The sequence below is a fragment of the Elgaria multicarinata genome, chromosome 18 (assembly GCF_023053635.1).
Source record: "Elgaria multicarinata webbii isolate HBS135686 ecotype San Diego chromosome 18, rElgMul1.1.pri, whole genome shotgun sequence".
NCBI classification, from domain to species: Eukaryota; Metazoa; Chordata; class Lepidosauria; order Squamata; family Anguidae; genus Elgaria; species Elgaria multicarinata.
The window spans coordinates 1,706,161-1,725,223 of NC_086188.1; the positions used below are offsets into that span (position 1 = coordinate 1,706,161).

Here is a 19,063-nt window from a genome sequence, read left to right on the forward strand (position 1 = left end):
GCTTCCCTTGTCAGCGGAGTAGCAAAGGCACTTACCCTAAAGTCATTCTTGAATTTCTTCAGATCATCAATCTGTTTTCTATGTTCTAGAACAGCTGGAGAGACCCCTGTCGGACAATATAAACTGTGCTGTAATTGAGAGATGCACAGAATCTGGAGGGGAAAGGGGCACGGGGGGGGGGGGGAAATGGAGGAATCGGGAGGAAGCCCACACATTCGCCCCGATACAAGGACCCCAAATTTGGGAGTGTGGCCTCAGCTCAGGGACAAAAAACGTATCAGTGGAAATTGTAATCCCATCACAAGCCAAGAGGCCCAAGGGGGATCAAGCAGCTGGAGCAACGGGGGGACGGAGCGGCCTGCACGGTACGCTTCCGCCCCCCCGTTGTGGGTCCAGAGATATTTGAGGGCTGCAGGACACTCTACGTTCCCCACATCTCTCTGGGAGCCCAAAGAACGGAACCGGCTGCCTATGTACCTTGTTCGCACATACTACGTTCTGGTTCTACCGGCAAGGGGCGGCCGACAGCGAGGGAGCCAGGCGCGTGAGGCGGTCCTTCCCTTCTGAACGAGCAGAGAGGCTCACTCGGAAGCCAAGCAGGCTGAGGCTCCTCTCGCACGCACCGCTTGTAAAGCTCTTGACATGACTAAGCCTGCAATGCAGCCTTTCCTGACCTGACCTCCCGCCAGATGAGCTGGACTACAATGGGCCATGCTGGTGGGGGATGATGGGAGCTGTAGTCCAACACACTGGAGGGAACTAGGTTGGGAAAGAAGGCTGCAGTGCCTTAGAGATTCGTCTTCTACTCCAAACCCAAGTCCTTTTAGTTTTTAGAGGTAAACGCTATCATCAGATGCATGAAATAGTTTAAAAAAGGTATTTAGAAGAAGTGGGGTTTACATTTGACATTTACCATTATCACCTCACCAACACCACCAAAAGAACATTTCCTTGGAGGAACAAGAGCTGCCTCAAAACATTTGGTGTACTGGAAGAGGGCTTCTGATTGGCTGGGGGAAGAGGAGCCTGCCTGGGATCAACAAGATCACCGTCTGCCCGTGCCGCCGCCGTCCGAGCACAAGAGCAAAGGAACGTGGCCGGCCTTCCACGTTTCCCCCTGCCATCCTCAGTGATCCTCCCAATCGGACAGCTGCCGAGGCAGGTGGGGACCATCCTGACCTCTGTACGGCTGAACCCAGTTCTCCAGAGTCGGAGGAAGGCTGGGGGACGCTTGGCTGCAAGGCGCTCGCACAGCCTGGGCAACACGGGCCTAAATTGGCAAATCCTCCACAGTCCTTTCCAGTACCAGACTTGGAGCTGGGAGGAGAGCAAAGCATCGCCCCTGACTTCACAAGGGGATGGCAGGGTCCTGGCGATCACAACATTCAGCTTGGCTACAAGCCCAGGCAGGAATTATGGACCCCTGGCTATGGCTGTGGTATGCAACCTCCATGAACACTTCCTTTTTTTCTATTTGGCCTTGGAGAAAGAAGCAGACTCTACCTTTCCCCACCCACCTGGAATCGCCGAGCGAGCAACCCCGGGGCAAATATGACTGGAAAACCTTTTTCAACAGCCTAAATATCGGCAGGGGGATCCTCTCGTTATTCTAGGGCCTGTCTTAGTGCACCTGCTCACACAGCCTCCTGTCGACAAAGCAGAGGTGATGCCCTGGCAGTGGGACGAGGTAAAGGGGAGGTGCAGGGCCCACGCCATCTTTTATTGTGCCGTATGCTGTGGAAGCAAAGAACTCTACAGGATGCACTGACAGGTGGAGTTGCACAAGTTTCACTGCAAGCCAAGAAATGAGCCACAGGAGAAACTCACACTACCGGTTTTAGGCCAAGAACTACATGTCACAAACAGGGCACTTCAAGGGGGCCGAAAAGGTCTAAATAAGCTCAGCAAAGCAAAGTTTTGGACACAACTCAGTACAAGCACTTCCCAGAAGTTAATTCTGATGAACATTTGAAAGAATGTTTCCTCCTCTTCACACTGTGAACACCCTTAAGGAAGATCCTCACTATGCCTCACACATCAAAGCTCTCCTGCCCATTCACTCTCAACCATTCCTGCAGATGCATCCTATTTAAGTAAACAGGGCCGCTACAGAATGAGCTGATTATAACCTATTTGTAACAGTGCCACTCGTAAGTCCCTGAACATGTCTTTAGAGAACCCCACCTTTGCATTCAGATTTGCTGAAACTAGGAGACATTTCGCTTGGTTTTAGATGTTCCTTGGTTCCAGCAGGAGAAGAACTCTGCCTCTGGTCCTGGAGCCTTGAGTCTTTAGCTAGGAAGGGAAGCAAATAAAATATTAGCTACACACACTAAACAGCCTGCCGGAGGTTTTGTGTATGCAGCATCCTAATAATTCTAGACCGCAACACGTGGGTAGGGAGAGGGGAACGGTTCAGTTGGAAGATGTCCCTGCAACCTGAAAGCCTGCAAGATTCCTACCCCAAAATCTCTGTGCTACAGGAGATCTTTCCCATTTCTTAGGGAGAAAAAAAGACAACCTTCTTTTCAAGGGGCCATTTTTTTTCATTCTAGACATTTTGTTAAGGGGCTGTGCAGAATAAGAGGAGAGATTCACAGCTCTTAAGGAGCTCTGCAAATCAAATTAACATTGTTTCTTCATACAGGAGTGACAATCAAACAGTATTTTAAAATATCGCTGTTTTAAAACGTCACTGATTAGGGTTGAAGATATTCAAATCCCAATTATTCAAGTTGAAATAAGGTCAGAGGGGCTTGTTTGGAAACAAATCAACCACAACGTTAGGTATTTGTATACTTTTTTTTTTTTTTTTTTGAACAGCCATTCAGAAAACTATGTAAATGCCTGTAGAGCTATCAGCTTTCTCCCCTGTGTAAAGATCCCCCACACAAAGAAAAGAATGTAATACAAATGGTGAGCAATCCTAACGGCATAAGAATAGATACGTGGGAGGTGAATTATTTCCCAACGCCCCCAAACACAGGAATGATTTTTATATCACTGCATGTCTGCACATTTCCACTCAGGTTCAGAACGGGCAAGATTTTATTTTTAAAGGAGGCTTTTTACCTTCAGCGGACGGGGTACCTGCTCTGTTGGAGGCAGGACTGGCAGGGGTAGGAGAGGCAGCTGGAACAGGCGCGGCTACGGACTCCGCTGGAGTAGAGCCAGCTTGGGGAGAAGACAGAGCTGGCCCAGAGGGCACACCTCCAACACTGCTCTGCCTTGGAGACCGGGGTCTGTGTGCTTTGGGAGACGACCTCGTAACTAGGAACCAAAGAAGAGAGACCCCATTGCAATGTTCCACAGCTGTTTGGCACTAATAAAAGTGAAACCCAACACCATGCCTACGCCGAGCTTATAGAACTGTTAGCAAAGCCCCATTTCCCTTCCTAGGAAATTCCCCAGATTTTTGTGATGTAGCTTTTCTTCCCCCAGTAGCAAGTGTTTCTTGCAACAGATGTTCAAGGATACAGTACTAAGAATTCCTCCGCTGTGAAACCAAGTTTAAGTAATGGATGGCACTGGAACAGAAGGTGGTGCTTCTGCAAAGTCAGACCAGAGGATCCGTGTGCCTAGGATTTGGTGGTAAGGAGAAGATCTGAGACCCAACTTCTTCCCAGGAGCCTGGCCCCTCAGTACACGTAACACAGAGCCTCCAGCGGATGGCGCCCATGTGGGTTGGGTGCGTGGCCTTGGATAAAGGCAATCCTTTCTGGGGAGCGCAATCCTAGACACACTCCCCTGTGGGGAACCCGCAGAGTTCCTTCTGAGTTTTCCCCCCAGCCACCCTCAAAACAGGATAAAGAGGAAGAAAAACAGATTTCTATTTAAACCTAAGAATTCTGAAGTTTGCAAGAGCGTAAGAACCAACTGCCTGTCAAACCGGAGGAAGATGAACAGGCAGCGCTTTAAAGGTTCCTCCAGTTCCACCACCTCTACCAGTATCCACTTTGTCACTGAAATCAGCCTGCCTGCAGCAGCGGTGTACAGCCATAGGCCTGGGGGCCAAGTCTGGCCCTGCAGGATCCTTCAGAGGGACACCCCCTCTTCCCCTGCACTCATGCCCTTTTCCCCTTATAGCTAGGTGGCCGCCCCTCCTGGCTTTTGTGTGGTTTTTCCCCATTCTAAAATGCTGAAATGCCTCTCCTAAGATTAGGTTAAGCTTTAACTACTTGGTTGAAGCCATGCTGGTATTTTGCCCCCCGCCTTTGGCCCCACTCACTACAAGTCCCCCCGAGACTAGAGTGCAGCCCCTGAGTATGGTTCAACACCCCAGCTTTCTGGCTTAGAAACACAAGATCATATTAATTCCCCGAAGGTACCTTTCCATGGAAAGCGGAGCGTTACTCACCCCCCATGACTACGGATGACCACGTCCCACCTGAAGGGCTGCCTCGAGTGGACGAAGGCGTCGCGGCTTCTCCGGGCACGTTGTGAGAGACAAATTCTAAGCCACTTGAAATCATCCCCCTCCCCGCAGAAACTCTGTGGCCTCGAGGGTGCCGTTGTGCCTTGGGCGACATCCGCGGAGGTCCTGGGAAAAGCAACACACACACACACACCCTAAACTGTGAACACCCCCATGAAATCCCTCCTTTTCTCAACCACATTTCAGCAATGCAACCGGAGTTTAGCTGCATCAACCTATTAGTGCTTCGCTATAGGGTGTCTTTTTTAAAAACAGTGCTCTACATATTTATATAGCTCGTAAGAAAAGTGCAAAAAGTAATTATGAAATTGCACAAGGTACCAGGTGAAGATACAATCCACCCAAAACGTCTTCTGTAGGCCCCCTTTAAACAAAATGAGGGACGTGCACAGCTGAGAGGATTCAAGTGAATTTTGCCTCAACTGCTGCAGCCCATAAACTCCTGCTGAGACTCCTCAAAATCCAGAGCTCACCGTGTTTGGACATTCTATCCCAGCTTTCCCCAACCTGCTGCCCTCCAGAGGCGTTGATCTGCAACTCCTATCGGGATTTGTAGTCTAACACCTCTGGGAAGCAGCAGTTTTTTTAGCCCCTTTGGTGGTAAGAGAAATATAATAAATAAAATGTAATGGCAAAACATGCAACTGAAAGAAGCAAATAGTTTACTGTTTTCAGCTCCCACAATTTCTAAACTCCCTACACATCAGATACATTTTAAGAATTGGCTCAGAGTTTACAAGTGCCACAGTATTTTAGAGTGAACACAGTATTTACCACTAAATGGTTTGGCATCAGCCATATTCATCAGTTCACTGCATGCAACATTAGCTGAAATTCAGCACATGTTCCCCGCTTTCCCCAAGACAGAATTAACATTCTTCAACTGAACAGATTCAGAAAACTTACAATGAACTCAAAACTGAACTCACACACACAGTTCTGTCTCACAGTTCCATCCCATCCTAACCAGTCTCCAACAACAACACTGTCTGTAAAGAGGGTTCTGCAAAGGGCGCAATTTGAATAAGTCTTTTTTTTTTAACCGATTTATGCACTACTATAAATGCAGTAAGTACTATCTTAGGCAAAACCCTCCATCATCAGCCACTGTGAGACTCCGCAGATGTACACATTCCCAACTCCTTGGGGTTATGGATCAGGAGCGGGCTTCAGGTGTCATGCCCTCCCAGCATCCAGTGTTTCTCCCAACGGTTGGAATAATGGCTGGAGGTTACACTAGCACCAGCCTTAACTAATTTTATTTTATTTCAGGGATTTCTATGGTCCCTTTCAAACCCAAGTTTTCCCACGGTGGTGTATGGTCAGTATAAATAAACGTGTTTGTTGTTGTTTTCAGCCAGGGATCTGAAACCAGCTTCAAACCCTGGTTAAAAATAGAGTCTAGTTACCACTGAGCATGGTTAGTGGCAGTGCCAATGTAACCCTTAACCATGGTTATTGCCAACAAGGGATAGGGGGGGACATGTCATCCCGCAACCATGGTTAAGCTATCACAACTGTTACATTTACATGGGCTCTGCAAGGCGCTAAAGCAGTGCTAGGAGGCCGAGTTTATTCTCGCACCTTGAGCAAAGGGCCACCCTGTTAGGTTAGGGCTTTTGTGTGGTTTTCCCTTAAAACTAAAACCAAAACAAAGTTTACAAAAATAGCCAGATAATAAAACCAAAACCAACGACATTTTAAAGTGCACAAATCATAGGTTCAATAATGAGGAGAACAACTCTTAACTGTAACTGACAAGAGGAAAGGGGGGGTGGGAACACAAAAGACAAAACGAAAAGTCATGAACAAACAAAACGGTGGTATTTGTACCTTCTGAAGACATGCGTTTAGGCATAGTAGAGACAGGAGCTGGAGAGCCATGAGCAGAGGGGTGAGACGGGGGCCTGGAGGGCCGCGAGGGGGGCCTGGAGGGCGGCCTTGTAGGGGTGGCTGCCCGAGGTGGAAGAGAGTTGGGACCTGACTGGTAGCGAGAAGGTGGGCGAGAGGAAGGAGATGGGCAAGGCGATGGCCAGGGAACACCTGACAGAACAAATGAAATGAAGGAAAGCATAAAAACTAAAGGAAAAAAAACCATGGGGGGAAACAGGGTGGGGGGAAAGTAAAAATGACAAAAATGATTTCTCATACTTTCTTTTCCCTTTCCTTTCCCTTAACCCATTGGGGATTTCTACAGGGCTCATACGCACAACCAAGGACGTTCTGAAAGGCTGTTCCAGCCTCATTCCAGGACAGGTCAGATTATAAAGAAGAACACAGCCACCAGCTGGAGCTTCCCCCAATGGGTTAAATTCAGGATCTATGAACACTAAAGCAGAAGAGACGATGAAGGGTAAATCACTCGGGCGGCCTGCAGAGAGCAGGGCCCCGCTTACGCCGCCGGTGCCGTTATCACGGAAAGCTACACAGGACGCCTGGGCAGCCGGGAAGGCCGAGGCGTGTGGCCGATGCTCCCCTTCCCGTGTCACGCATGTCTGCACCCAAGTGCCCCGTGTCAGAGGGGCGCACCGCAGCACACGTGACTCGGCACTGCAGCCGTTTGCACAGGGAGGCACAAGCAGCTACCAGAAGATTTCATTAAGCAGGCCGAGCACAAGCACCGCTGGATCTGCCACTTCCAAATGTAAAGACAAGTGAAAACGACAGACCGCCCTTCACAAAGAGAGCTGTGTTCAGCATCTGACATTGCTTCCATTGTGCCCTTTCAAATAATGGGGTCATTCAGAATTTTAGTGAAGCAGGAAACTGGGCCACAAGCCTCGGCCTGCTCTCGCTGGCCCTCGGGCGACAGCGGCAGGTCCTCTAGAGGGCATCGTTCCCAAACCCAAAGCAGCTTCCCTTCGAAAACGCACGGCCTTTGATCTCCCACGGCATGTAGGGAGCGACAAAAGAAGGCCAGGAGGCTGTGGGTGCTCAGTACGCGCTCTGCTCAGCTGCCCTCGTCCCGCTGAAGCGCCGCTCTTTCCGCAACAGCAGGGCTTGGGGAGCTGCAAACCTCTCCTTTTATTCTGCAGAGGCAACGCAACTAGCTTTCCATTCCTGGCCCACTGCAGCTCATAGACGCCACTTCAACGCCACTTACCTTGAATCACTGCACAGTCCAGGCCTCCTCTCCCCAACCCCACGCTGGTGCGCTTCATTCATTGAGAGAAATTTATTCCCTGCCACCTGGCTCCAAAGAGCTCCCATGGCAGCTGACAACACAATAAAAACGCACTGTGTTGTTTTAGTGTTTCGTGCTGTGCTAAGATTTTTTCATGCCAATTTTGGAAGGTAACAAACCAACAAAAACAAACCCCCAAGGTGCTTAATCAAGCTGGTGCAATTACGGATGCATGCGTAAGGAACTGGTTCCCAGTATAATACAGACAGCTGCCAGTACTCCCGAGGAGACAGCAGGCAGTGCCAGGCAGCGGGTTTACGGGGCGTGGAGTGCTCAAAAGGGGCCAAATTGGAGGAAGGGCTGCTGGACTGCTTTCCTTTCCATCAGATCCATCCGCATTTCAAAACTTCATAGGGACTGAACAGAAGACTTTGCCGGCTACTTCTACTGACTTCACGGGGACGACAGTGCTGAAGGTGGATAGAGAATCGCCTTCCATGGCAAAGGGAGCCCTTGACTATTTTCAGAAGACAGCTGGATCCTGTGATGGAAGGCGATTCCTCCGAACGGGCACAACTCAATCTAACCAGTTTTAGATGATTTATATTTATTGGTCGGATATGCGGGGAAACGTTATTTCAAAGAGTTACCACCACAGGAATCCAGTAATAACAAGCTTTCTCTACAAAGGCTTTGCTTATTTAAGTCACGATGGATACTTGCCTCCATTAACTACTCTTTGGTCTGGTCCAGAATTAGAACTGTAATCTGATGAGTGGGATCCGGATCTTGAAATCGGTGGGCCTGATCCGGACTGGCCCATCCTTGGTGAATTCTGCCTTCCAGTGCCCCAGGAAAGAGTATCTCTATTCCGCTGTCCTGGTGGAATGTACTTGTTCTCCCTGAAGAGTGGGGGAGCAAGAAGAGGACACGTGATGCTAATTATGCCGAGTGCTGAACTCTACGTCCCATTTGTTTAAATGCAAAATTAGGGGCAGAGAAACGATGAAATATTCGGGAATGAACACATCTTTTAAAGTGAGATGTCAGTGTTCAAAAAAAGTACGAGGCAAACAATTTACATTCACCTGTTGCTTCAAGTCAGGAAAGGAGCAACTATTTCCAAATAATAATAATAATAATAATAATAATAATAATAATAATAATAATAATAATAATCTTCTCTCTATATAAAACGCTTAGGTATGTTTCCGTAAAGGCTTCAGCTGATACAGGTTGCTAAGCAACAGTAACAACGTGTAACGTCAGCTGATACAGGTTGCTAAGCCCCTCATCCGACTCCTCCGGGCTTTCCAAGGTAATCCTACCCCCCTTTCTGCTTCTTCGCTTCCCACCCCCCACAAAGGGGGCAGCGCCACGGTCCGGAGCATGAACGAGGCACGGCGGGGGCCCTTGGTGGGCGGGTGGGCGGCCGCTCGCCTGCTGCGAGCCCAGGCCCTGGGCTAATCCCATGCAAGCTGGGCAGGCGGCCCAAGGCTGACAGGAACCCCGGGGAGAGGGGGACACCTGCTCCCACTCCCCCCGACCTCCCTTTCCCCCAGGTCTGCCAGACGGCGCAGTATTGGCGGCCTCCAAGCAGCCCGCGCCCCCGTGATATTTAATTAATAAACTTTAAGATATGCTGCAATGGCGTATGTTACACCGGGTACAGCTAGTAATAATAACAACAACAACAATACACTGCAGAGCTCCTAACCATACGGGTCATTAAGAGATTTAATGGCAGTTTCTGAAGGTATTTGTAGGTAAAGGATACTTGACTTTTTTAAAAAGTAACATTCAGAATGTATAATTTTTCAATACTATGGCATCGAAAAGTCATATACACGAACTAATGTATGTACAATAAATACAAGCAATGTAAGGAATAGAACAATCTGCCCAGCATGGGGCCTCTCGACTCCCATGGCAATGGTCGGCTGGCTGCAGATGATGAGAGTTAAATAGGTCTATATCATACACAATAGAAGAGACAGTCCAATAATTTCAAATACAGCAATGCCTATCCAGGACCTCAATCACACAGTGGAGAAATGTCCAGTGACATGCAAGATCCTTCTCCGCTGTAACAGGCCAGTTCACAGGACACTCAAGGAGATTCCACTCTAGATGCGGACGACCGACCATCCAATTATATGACCAAGGAAACGTTCAAACCATTTCTCGTACTGAGAAAACCCTTTGCAAGGTGTAGAAAACTTCTGACTTCCTCCAAACCATACAAAAATTGCAAGTAGTTATGCTATCACACTGTAAGTGAATCTCAAGCAACAGATAGTTTTGTAAACCGAGATTAACGTCCCATGCCCCCGCCCCGTTCTTGTGTACCTGGTTGTCGCACTGTGGCCCTCTCGCTCGCTCGCGCTTCTCTGGACAGCCGTGTATTTCTCTTCTTCTGAACGCTCGTCATTCTCCAAAGCAGCACGAGCTTTGTACTGGGCACTGGATTCAATTTCTTCTGCTAACTGGGTCGCTCTGGCTTCCCGTTTCAAAAATTCTTCTGAGTTATCTCTTTCTAGGGGTACCCTAAAAGTAAGAAGAAAAAAAGGAGGGGGATGAACAATGATTGATTTTACATCTAGATTCCCTTCAAGAAGAATATCCCTAAAGGTTACAGTGGTAAAGGCTCTGCATCAAAGGGACAAACTGATGATGATGTGTTGGTTTAATTGTGTCTACTAGCGGCTTTCCAACTCATTCACTTCCAAGAAATCCTGGTGATGTTGTCTTGTCCAGGGCTGTGGAGTCGGCGCATAAAAACTCCGACTCCGACTCCTTTATTCATGGCACCTCCGACTCCCAACTCCTTTAATTATATATCGACACAGAAAATAAATTTCCTATATATTTCCTACATCGGCTGCAAGCACGCAACTTTTTAGAACCCTAACCTGTTAAAGCCCGGGTCTAAAGGCGATAGCTAAGACATTCTGGGGTTTTTATTTTATTTATTAAAGAAGCCCAAAAATGAAAACAACGAGGTTATATTTTTATTTATTTATTTATTTAATTGTATTTATATCACCCCATAGCCAAAGTTCTCTGGGAGGTTTATCAAACAACTATAGAGTATAAAGTAATAGGATATGAAACTATAAAAGAAAATCAGGAACAACTTTCTCTACTAGTTCAAAAATCTAAACTATATACTTTGATATCAAAGTCAAAACCACAAAAAAGTAAAAAACAATTGAACACCTAAAACAACTTAACAAATGACCATTTTAAAAGAAATGAACTCAGTTAGGTTCATAAGTAACATAAACCTTTTTCGAGATTAAAGTACTGTTTGAATATAAAATTCAAGTGAATATACATTTAATGAAATTTTTGTCCAACCAGCCAGAATATTTTGGAATTGGCTGGAATCCAGGACAATCTTGGTTTTCAGGGACATATCGCAACTCTATATACAATTTAAATTTATTAGGTGTCAGAGTCAGAGTCTGTACATTTTTACCGACTCTGACTCCACAGCCCTGGTCTTGTCTGCAAAAAAACTCTTCCGCCCTAGAACCCTTGCACAGTGGTTGTGGTTCTTGAAAAATGACAGTCCCCTGAGGAAGAGCGAATTGCATTGATTTATACTACTTGGATTGATCTGTCTCCTGCACCTGCTGGATTGCTGCCAAGAACAAAGCCAACTAAAATATTGGGGTACAATCTAGAACACACAAAGCACAAGACACAATATGTTTCGTGCTAAGCAAGCTGATTTGTGAAATGCCAATTATGCAGACAGGATCTACTACCAAGGATTCTGGCAGAAGAATCATCCTTATTCTACAAGCCTTCCTCCCTGCCTCTTAAAATAATTCTTCATTTTGAGTCATGTGCATCAACGACACACGGGCAGCTGTTCAAAACTTGGAATCCAATTTCTGACCGGCATCCTCCAATAAAGTGGGGGGTCAGAAAATACCTCATATCTGCGCTCCCCCCACCCACCAGGCACATGTACTGGAGGAACTAATATTGAAACCACAAAGAGTACTGGATACAAAAATCACAGCACATATTGCAACTTACGTATAAGAAGATAAACTGCTGTCATAAGTTGACACCACACCGTAGTTTTCTTCATTGTATCGAAACATGTCATTAGGATCCCATCCATTGGACTAAAAGGCAAAAAGAGGGGGGGGGTTAGATTTTAAAATGGTATTAAAGAAAACTATTTGTTCAAATTTAAAGGTTATCTGAAGGAACTGCCTTTCCAGTTTATAGACGGAAACCGTAAAAATTGGAATGCTTTGAACTGTCAGGCTACATTTTAATCAACAGCTGCTGCATAACTACATACTGACCAGGTTCATACGTAATGACAAACCATGGTTTAATTAACCAATATTTGTTGAATCATGGGTTGCCATTATGTGTGGACCTGGATCATGAAGAGAACCCTTGGTTTGTGGTTGGATTGTGAACTGTGGGTTGTTTAAACCATGGGTTGTCTTTATATGTGAACCCAGAATTGTGAGTTGTTCATGGGTTGTGCCCTAAAGGCATTTGGGTTACAGAGACAGAGCAGGTGAAGGAGGAGGGAAACCAATAACCCAGGGAATCAGAAAACAAACCATGGTTTATTCAATCTACAAAAACCTGGGTAGGGTAACAAACCATGGTTTAAGTAAACCATGGGTTAGTCTTATGTGTGAACCAGGCCTTAGTAAGACATGGTGACAAATCACCTCTTGAAATATACCAACGTTTTGCCTTACTTTGGTTAGTGGTGGGACTGTGTGTATCACAAAGAGGTGTTAATGTTATTATAAACACATACAGGAAATGTTGTATATAAATAGTTTTCAGCTGTGTTTTATGCATTTGTTTTTACACTGTGTTTTTATGAAGACTTTAATTGTTTGCTGCCTTGAGCACCACTGTTTGGCAGAAAAGCAGGACATCAATGACATAAATAAATAACTCGTGCCAAGAAACAGAAATAGGTGGGAAATGCCATCTCTCAACAAAACGTTGAATCAAATAATTCTCTTCATTAAGTTCCACAGGGTTATCTATTTGCTCAACAGGAAACCTGCAGGTCATGCCAAGCCCCTGCCTCTTGCATCACTGTCCTCACACTTCCCTCCATGCTTCGTTGTAATAAACGCACATGGAACGTAGCGCTGGCAACCACTGGCAGCAACAGGTACACTGTGTCATGCCTAACCCTACTGCCCCTGTCTTGGGAGAAGATGTTTTAGGTAATCAATCAGAATCAGATTTAGAAACAGAGGAGGCAGTGCCAGACACCAGCCAGCCCGTACCAGTGGGGGAGGAAACTCTCACGGGCAATTCCCCACCTGGGAGTCAACCCTCTCCAGAGCTTACCTCCTCAAGGCCAAATCCTACACACTCGGTGGGAGGTGAGGTTTCTTCCGGAGGTGAGCGTCCCGACAAGCTAGCTGATGCTAGGGTCCGCCGGAAGCTCAAACGCACGGGGCGGAAGGAAGGTGTGGGAAAGTCAGTTTGGTTACGCCAGAACCTGCCTCCGCACCAGGCTCCCTGAAGTTATGGGCGTTTGGGAAGTGATTGCCTATTCTTCTTGAGCTGACAATTGTATTGCTTAGTTTGCATAGTTTTGTCTAGGGCAGGGCTTCTTAACCTGGGGTCCATGGATGGGCTTCAGGGGGTCCGTGAAAGTCAAATAAATTTATTCATACTTTGTGTATGTCATACACTGTATGAGGCAATCAATTTTCAATAAAATAAAGTATATTCATTGCATGCAAAGTTGTGTTTATGTGATTATGTGCATTTTTCTAGGGAGGGGGTCCATAGCTTTCACCAGATTTTCAAAGGGGTCCGTGACTCAAAAAAGGTTGAGAACCACTGGTCTAGGGGGACGTTTCCAAGAGGTTAGACTTGCTTCAGGTAGAAGGGACGTTTGTTGCTTAATAAAAGCTTTGTGGATTACTTAGCAAACCTCATCATTTGCCTCCCATCAAAAGCAGGAGTTTTCTGAGAAACACGACACACTGGAATAGCAGACTCAAGGCTGGGCTAACTTACCCCATGATTTAGATAAACACTGTGGTACATGGCATTTCCCAAACAGAACATTAAGGTCACCTGGCAGCAAGCACGGGCAAACCTAAAGAGAGGGACTGACACAATCCCAAGTGACAGGTGCCCAAGAGCAGAAGATCTGGTGAAAGAGGGGTCTGAAATATTTCCACAAGAGGAGCGGAGTCCTTACAGAACCTTAATAGTCTGTTTCCTGAACTCCAAAAATGTCTGACATTAGCCAAGAATCCAGTACTGGATCAACATGGGCCTTCTTGGTGGGGCTAACTAAGGAGGTACGTCATCCCCTGTGCAGCTCAGGATGCAGAAGGTGTGGTCTGTTTTAAGCACCTCATGAAAATGCACTTGTCCACTCAGGCTTGCTCTGTCTTATAAATTAAATAAAGCATATCTAATTTAAAAGAGAACCCTTACTTTAAGACGCAAGAGATTTAAACAAAACCAAGTTTCCGCTATCCTTAATGAACTCTCTGTTCTGTCTCTAAACAAAATTCCCCTTCAAAAGGCACACAATGCTCTCCTATTCAAGTGTTGGCCTGGGCGGGGAGGAGGGGGGGGGGTGAAGAGAAGCATCGTCTTTTAGGGGCAATTCTCTTTTAGGGACAGCAGGTGTACAAATTGTAATACTGGCATGTTTCTTGGACATTTGTGCTTCAGGCTATGCACCCGCCTTCTCAGATGTGCTTACCACATCCGTTTCTAAAGCTTCAAGTTCATCCGCAGTGCTGCCTTCCCCGCCGTCCCAAGGCTCCAGATCCTTTTCTTTGTGTTCACCATTAACTTTAGCACTGATTGCAGAATCCGTAAAAGCATCTGCAATTGAAAAGTAAAATGATTAAATACACTGAGGAAGTAGTATCCGTGTGGAGCTCGTCTCCTTACGTATGTTTTATTTTACTTCGATTTAGAGCTGGTCGGAAGTGCAGCAGCAGCACTCTCTGTTTTGCCATAAACAGCAGTGGAGAGAAGACCCTATCAATCTTATGCATGTCTACCCAGATGTAAGACCTGTTATTCTCAATGGGACTATCTTTCCCAGCCAGCATGCCCCATGCTGCCGGGGATGAGGGGAGTTATAGTCCAACACCTTCTGGAGGGCAGCCGGATGGGGAAGGTTACCCTAGAGCTTGTGGGCCTGTTACACTTTACTATTCACACTTCTACAGTATGTCATAAAAGAGGTTCTGCAGTACCCATCCATGACCTTGAAGGACTAGCCCCTTGTGGCCCGGAAGCAAAAACCCTCTTTGCTAGTGAATCCTAGTTAAAAGAACAACTTGCCCAAATATTATCTATTTGAAGTCATCCTACTTACAACTCGCAAACAGCTGGAGAAAAAGAAAAAAAAAACCACTTATTTCTCCAGTGGTCAAATAATGAAACTTAGCAACAGGAGAGACTGTAGTGTGTACATTTATATTAGATTACAGCTGAGGTTTGTGCGAGGGCCAGTTCTTCTCCCAAGACACCAGCTTACTAATATTCTAGTAATGATTCATCAGTTGCAACTTGTATGACTTCTAGTACCAGAAAGCTGCGAACGAAGTTATAAATACGCCCATTACATACGACAATCTTTTAAAAGAGCATTATGCCAAGTCAAGGTGCAGAAATAGAAGACTGCCAAATCAATTACCTGTTTCTGAAGGAGCTACAACAGACACGGGAAGAGAAAGAAAAAGAGAAAGAAGTCAGATCGTAACACAGCTGCAAATGCAGGTATTTTGCATTCTCTCAATTGCAACAGCAAATGCCTTCATAAATGTTTCTACACACTTTTTATGCTTCAAAAACAGACATCCGTGACCTCAAAAATCTGAATGGGTTGTCTATAGTTGTTTTTAAATGGATATTGTCTGCTTTTGTTTGCATTTTATGCTTTTTATGGTTTAAAATTTTGTATATTTCTTTTTAATGTTCACTGTTTTTAACTTTTGTAAACCACCCAGAGAGCTTCGGCTATGGGGCGGTATATAAATGTAATAAAAAATAAATAAAATAAATATTTGTACAGACACATCCTGACCCTCCCCTCACTATACTATAAAGCTACACGTGCAACCTGAGTACCTCCAGCAGCTGAACTATGCAGAAGAAAACAGCAAGCGACGTTAGCTTTTCCATGGGGTTAAAAGTTTTGGGAAATTGAAATCATCATAATAAAATATAACAAATAAAATTAAAAGCAAAGGTAGACTCCATGCCTCAGCCCACTTGGCCAGTATTTATTTATTTATTTATTTATTGCATTTCTATGTTGCCCAATAGCCGGAGCTCTCTGGGCGGTTCACAATGCCTGTCACACCACCAATGTCCGTCACACCACCAATTCCAGTACAACCAATAGATACTCGGTGGGCGGGGAGGGAGATACAGGAGCCTGTTAGTTTGATTGATGGTGCTTAGATTTTTAAAAAACATTTCTTCCATACCTGCACAGGTGCCTACAATTTCAAACATTTTCCAGCTCATATAGATGGATATTTTGAAGATGTTCCTCAGACACAGAAGGATAGGCATAGACATCACTACTCACAAACTTTTCTAATATAGACAGACTTTTAAGACAGCCTTCCCCAACTTGGTGTCCTCTGGATGTTCTGGACTACAACTCCCAGCATCCCCAGCTAGCCCTGATTAGGGAATGCTGGGTATTGTAGTACAACACATCTGGAGGTAACCTGGTTGGGGAAGGCTGCCCTTAGGAGTTGAAAATGCAGCAGGTTTTGATCTTTTCAGAGCTTGCTGAAAAAACGTAACTTTTATTGCAGGAACTATGACATCAAAAGTCACATTGATATAGGGAAACTGTGAAGTTTTGAGGATTCAAGCCAGGCCAGCACACTTAAGGCTCAGTTCAGATGATCCTCCACACAGTGGTTTGGAGAACCGGACAAAAGCAGCCAGTTCAACATGTGGATTCCTTCCTCCCTTTTCTGGTTTTGTCAAACCATAGTTTGCTGTGATATCTAAACTGACAAACTGCGGGTAGCAACGCCTCCAAAACGAAAGGCATTGCTACTTCAAATCATTGCTTCAAAATAACATTTTGGAAATTAGTGCTAGTCCTAGTAAACTGCAAATGGGGAGCGTGTGTCTGCGTGGGGAAGCATAACGCCCAAGACCATGACATGTTCTCTGTCCTACAAAACATGATTTAGGGAGGATTGTCTGAACTGAGACAAAGCCTTTAAAATGATGGTTCTGGAATGGAACGCTTAAATAAAAACACAGCCTCTCCCCCCCTCCCCTTTGTCAAATCTGATCTGCTATGACAGAATGAATTTATGCTGTCACAAGATGAGTAGTTTTTGACGCAACGGAGGAATAAGCTTCTTCCTCATCCCCTGATCTCAGCACTGTGCATGGCTTAGCGACGCTGTAAACAGAACAAGTCAGCTGTCCTCCACTTCCTCTTCTCAGAATTCAGTTAGTCATAGCAGAGAAAAGTGCCTCTACAAATGCTGAGGAGTCAAAAGGCTGATGAGATCCTATCACTTATTCTTTCATCCTGCCATCTGAGGGGGCCGGGGGAGAATGGAAGGCCATAACTTCTTCCAGAGGGTTAGTAGAGACCCCTGCCAGGACTGCCAGAATTTAGCTATTGGCCACCCTCTGGAAGATACCAGATCCTCAGGAATGCCTTTTGTTAGTCAAAGAATGCCTCAGAGTTTACTTAGCAGACACAGGTCTCACACACATCAATTGTTCCCTCTATGTTCTTGGGAACCTACCAGGTAAACTAATTTTAGCATGTAAACTCCTGGGCTCTATCTATTTGGGTCTTATTTTAAAGACAGCACTGCCAGACAACCCCAAGGATATCAAGAACTGCTGTCTCCCTGACAAAGCAATAGGAGAACAAGGAGCAAATGTTTAATATAATAACACTTAAAATAAATTAGTGCCTGTATGCTCTTGATTTCAGAAGATGCAAGAGACTTTTTTTAAAAACCACTGCTCACAATTTCAGCACATTTACAACTTTGCCACGTTTATTACCTGCTCAACTGCCTGCTGCTTTCATCTTTATAAATCCAACCAGGCTGCGATCTCCAGCTGAGCCTTTCTGCCCATAAGCTACTCTCACCACTTTTCTAAAGACATCTTCAAAAAGACAACCCATAGAGACTCATTTTCTCCCCTCCCTATGTATTGTAAACAACACTGAAGACAGCTACGACCAGAACTCGAATGCCCACATTAAGCTTAAAATACCCACCACCCCTCGCTGTGTAACTCCACAATATGGGCAGCCGTGACAATATGGCTAATGCTGTGAGCCTTTCATTCCTTGCAAGTTACAAGGTGTTTTCTTAAAGTGCTGCAGCAGGTGGCATTAAAAGCTGCAAGGGATTGCATTCTCCTGAGCAGATGAAAAGCCTGGGTGCTCCAACCCCCTGGAGGCTTCAGTAGCCCAATGGCAAGGCTCATGGCTTGCATGGACATGGTCTCACGGTTCATCCCTGGCACCTTCAGTGTAACAGAGTTGGGAAAGAACTCTGCCTGAAATCCTAGAAGAGCTGCTGCCGAACAGCGTAGTCAGCTATATGGAATCATAGAATAGCAGAGTTGGAAGGGGCCTACAAGGCCATGGAGTCCAACCCCCTGCTCAAGGCAGGAATCCACCCTAAAGCATCCCTGACAGATGGTTGTCCAGCTGCCTCCTGAAGGCCTCTAGTGTGGGAGAGCCCTCAACCTCCCTAGGTCACTAGTTCCATTGTCGTACTGCTCTAACAGTCTGGAAGAAGCCCAGCCTCTAACACAACAGTTTAGAAAGCACGTTGACATGCAGAAAGACATACCTCTTCGTGCATAACTGGAATCCATGTCTTTAAACTGCACCATAACAAAATCCGAAGACTTGAACAAGATACTCTCTATGATGTCTTCTCGTTTTGGCCCCAGACTGGATTCTGCAGTTTTTCGGTGAGCTGCGTCAAGCACTAAATCACACTGAAATAGAAGGAGGACTTAATTGGGCACAGTCTTCTGGCAGCATCAAGAGTAAAACAAAAGGTTTAAAAATAATGCTTTTTCCAAGACTGGAATGCTCAACTGAGCCACAAAGTTTCTCTCAACAGTCAGCAGTTAAGCAAACTAGTTTGTACTATCACCATTCTTAAAATAAATGACGGTTGGTGCAGACTTAATGCCAGCTCTCCACATATCATGACCTGAAAAATCAGGAGCCAACCTCAAGAATGCGCATTCCTTTCCCCACCTTTCTCGCCTCTCTAGAGAAGTGATATTCTGCTCCCCCCCACCCCCTGCAGCATTAACAATGCTTTCATGTCATACGCACACCAACAGAAACCATGGCTAGCTCATAAGCATGGTTTGCAAACCTACTTCAAGCTATAGCTTTCATCTCTGGTTTAGGAAGAACCCTGGTTTGCCTTAACCATGATTGCATGGTGCACAGGTAACACAAAACAAAAGGGGGGAAATGT

The 19,063-nt window shown here is 45.7% G+C and overlaps 1 protein-coding gene across 4 annotated transcripts in view; it reads right to left on the reverse strand.

The window, feature by feature from the left end:
• ATXN2 (ataxin 2) overlaps nucleotides 1–19,063 on the reverse strand; it is a 54,425-nt gene that overhangs the window by 15,250 nt on the left and 20,112 nt on the right. For all 4 annotated transcript variants that reach the window (XM_063144107.1, XM_063144106.1, XM_063144103.1 and 1 more), the window contains 11 exons: nucleotides 18,416–18,566; nucleotides 15,247–15,261; nucleotides 14,299–14,423; nucleotides 11,610–11,701; nucleotides 9,909–10,106; nucleotides 8,283–8,461; nucleotides 6,269–6,478; nucleotides 4,358–4,540; nucleotides 3,073–3,270; nucleotides 2,185–2,295; nucleotides 36–106 (listed from right to left, as the gene is read on the reverse strand). In XM_063144107.1, coding sequence (XP_063000177.1) covers nucleotides 36–106; nucleotides 2,185–2,295; nucleotides 3,073–3,270; nucleotides 4,358–4,540; nucleotides 6,269–6,478; nucleotides 8,283–8,461; nucleotides 9,909–10,106; nucleotides 11,610–11,701; nucleotides 14,299–14,423; nucleotides 15,247–15,261; nucleotides 18,416–18,566 — 1,533 coding nt within the window. The remainder of the gene's footprint in view (nucleotides 1–35; nucleotides 107–2,184; nucleotides 2,296–3,072; nucleotides 3,271–4,357; nucleotides 4,541–6,268; nucleotides 6,479–8,282; nucleotides 8,462–9,908; nucleotides 10,107–11,609; nucleotides 11,702–14,298; nucleotides 14,424–15,246; nucleotides 15,262–18,415; nucleotides 18,567–19,063) is intronic.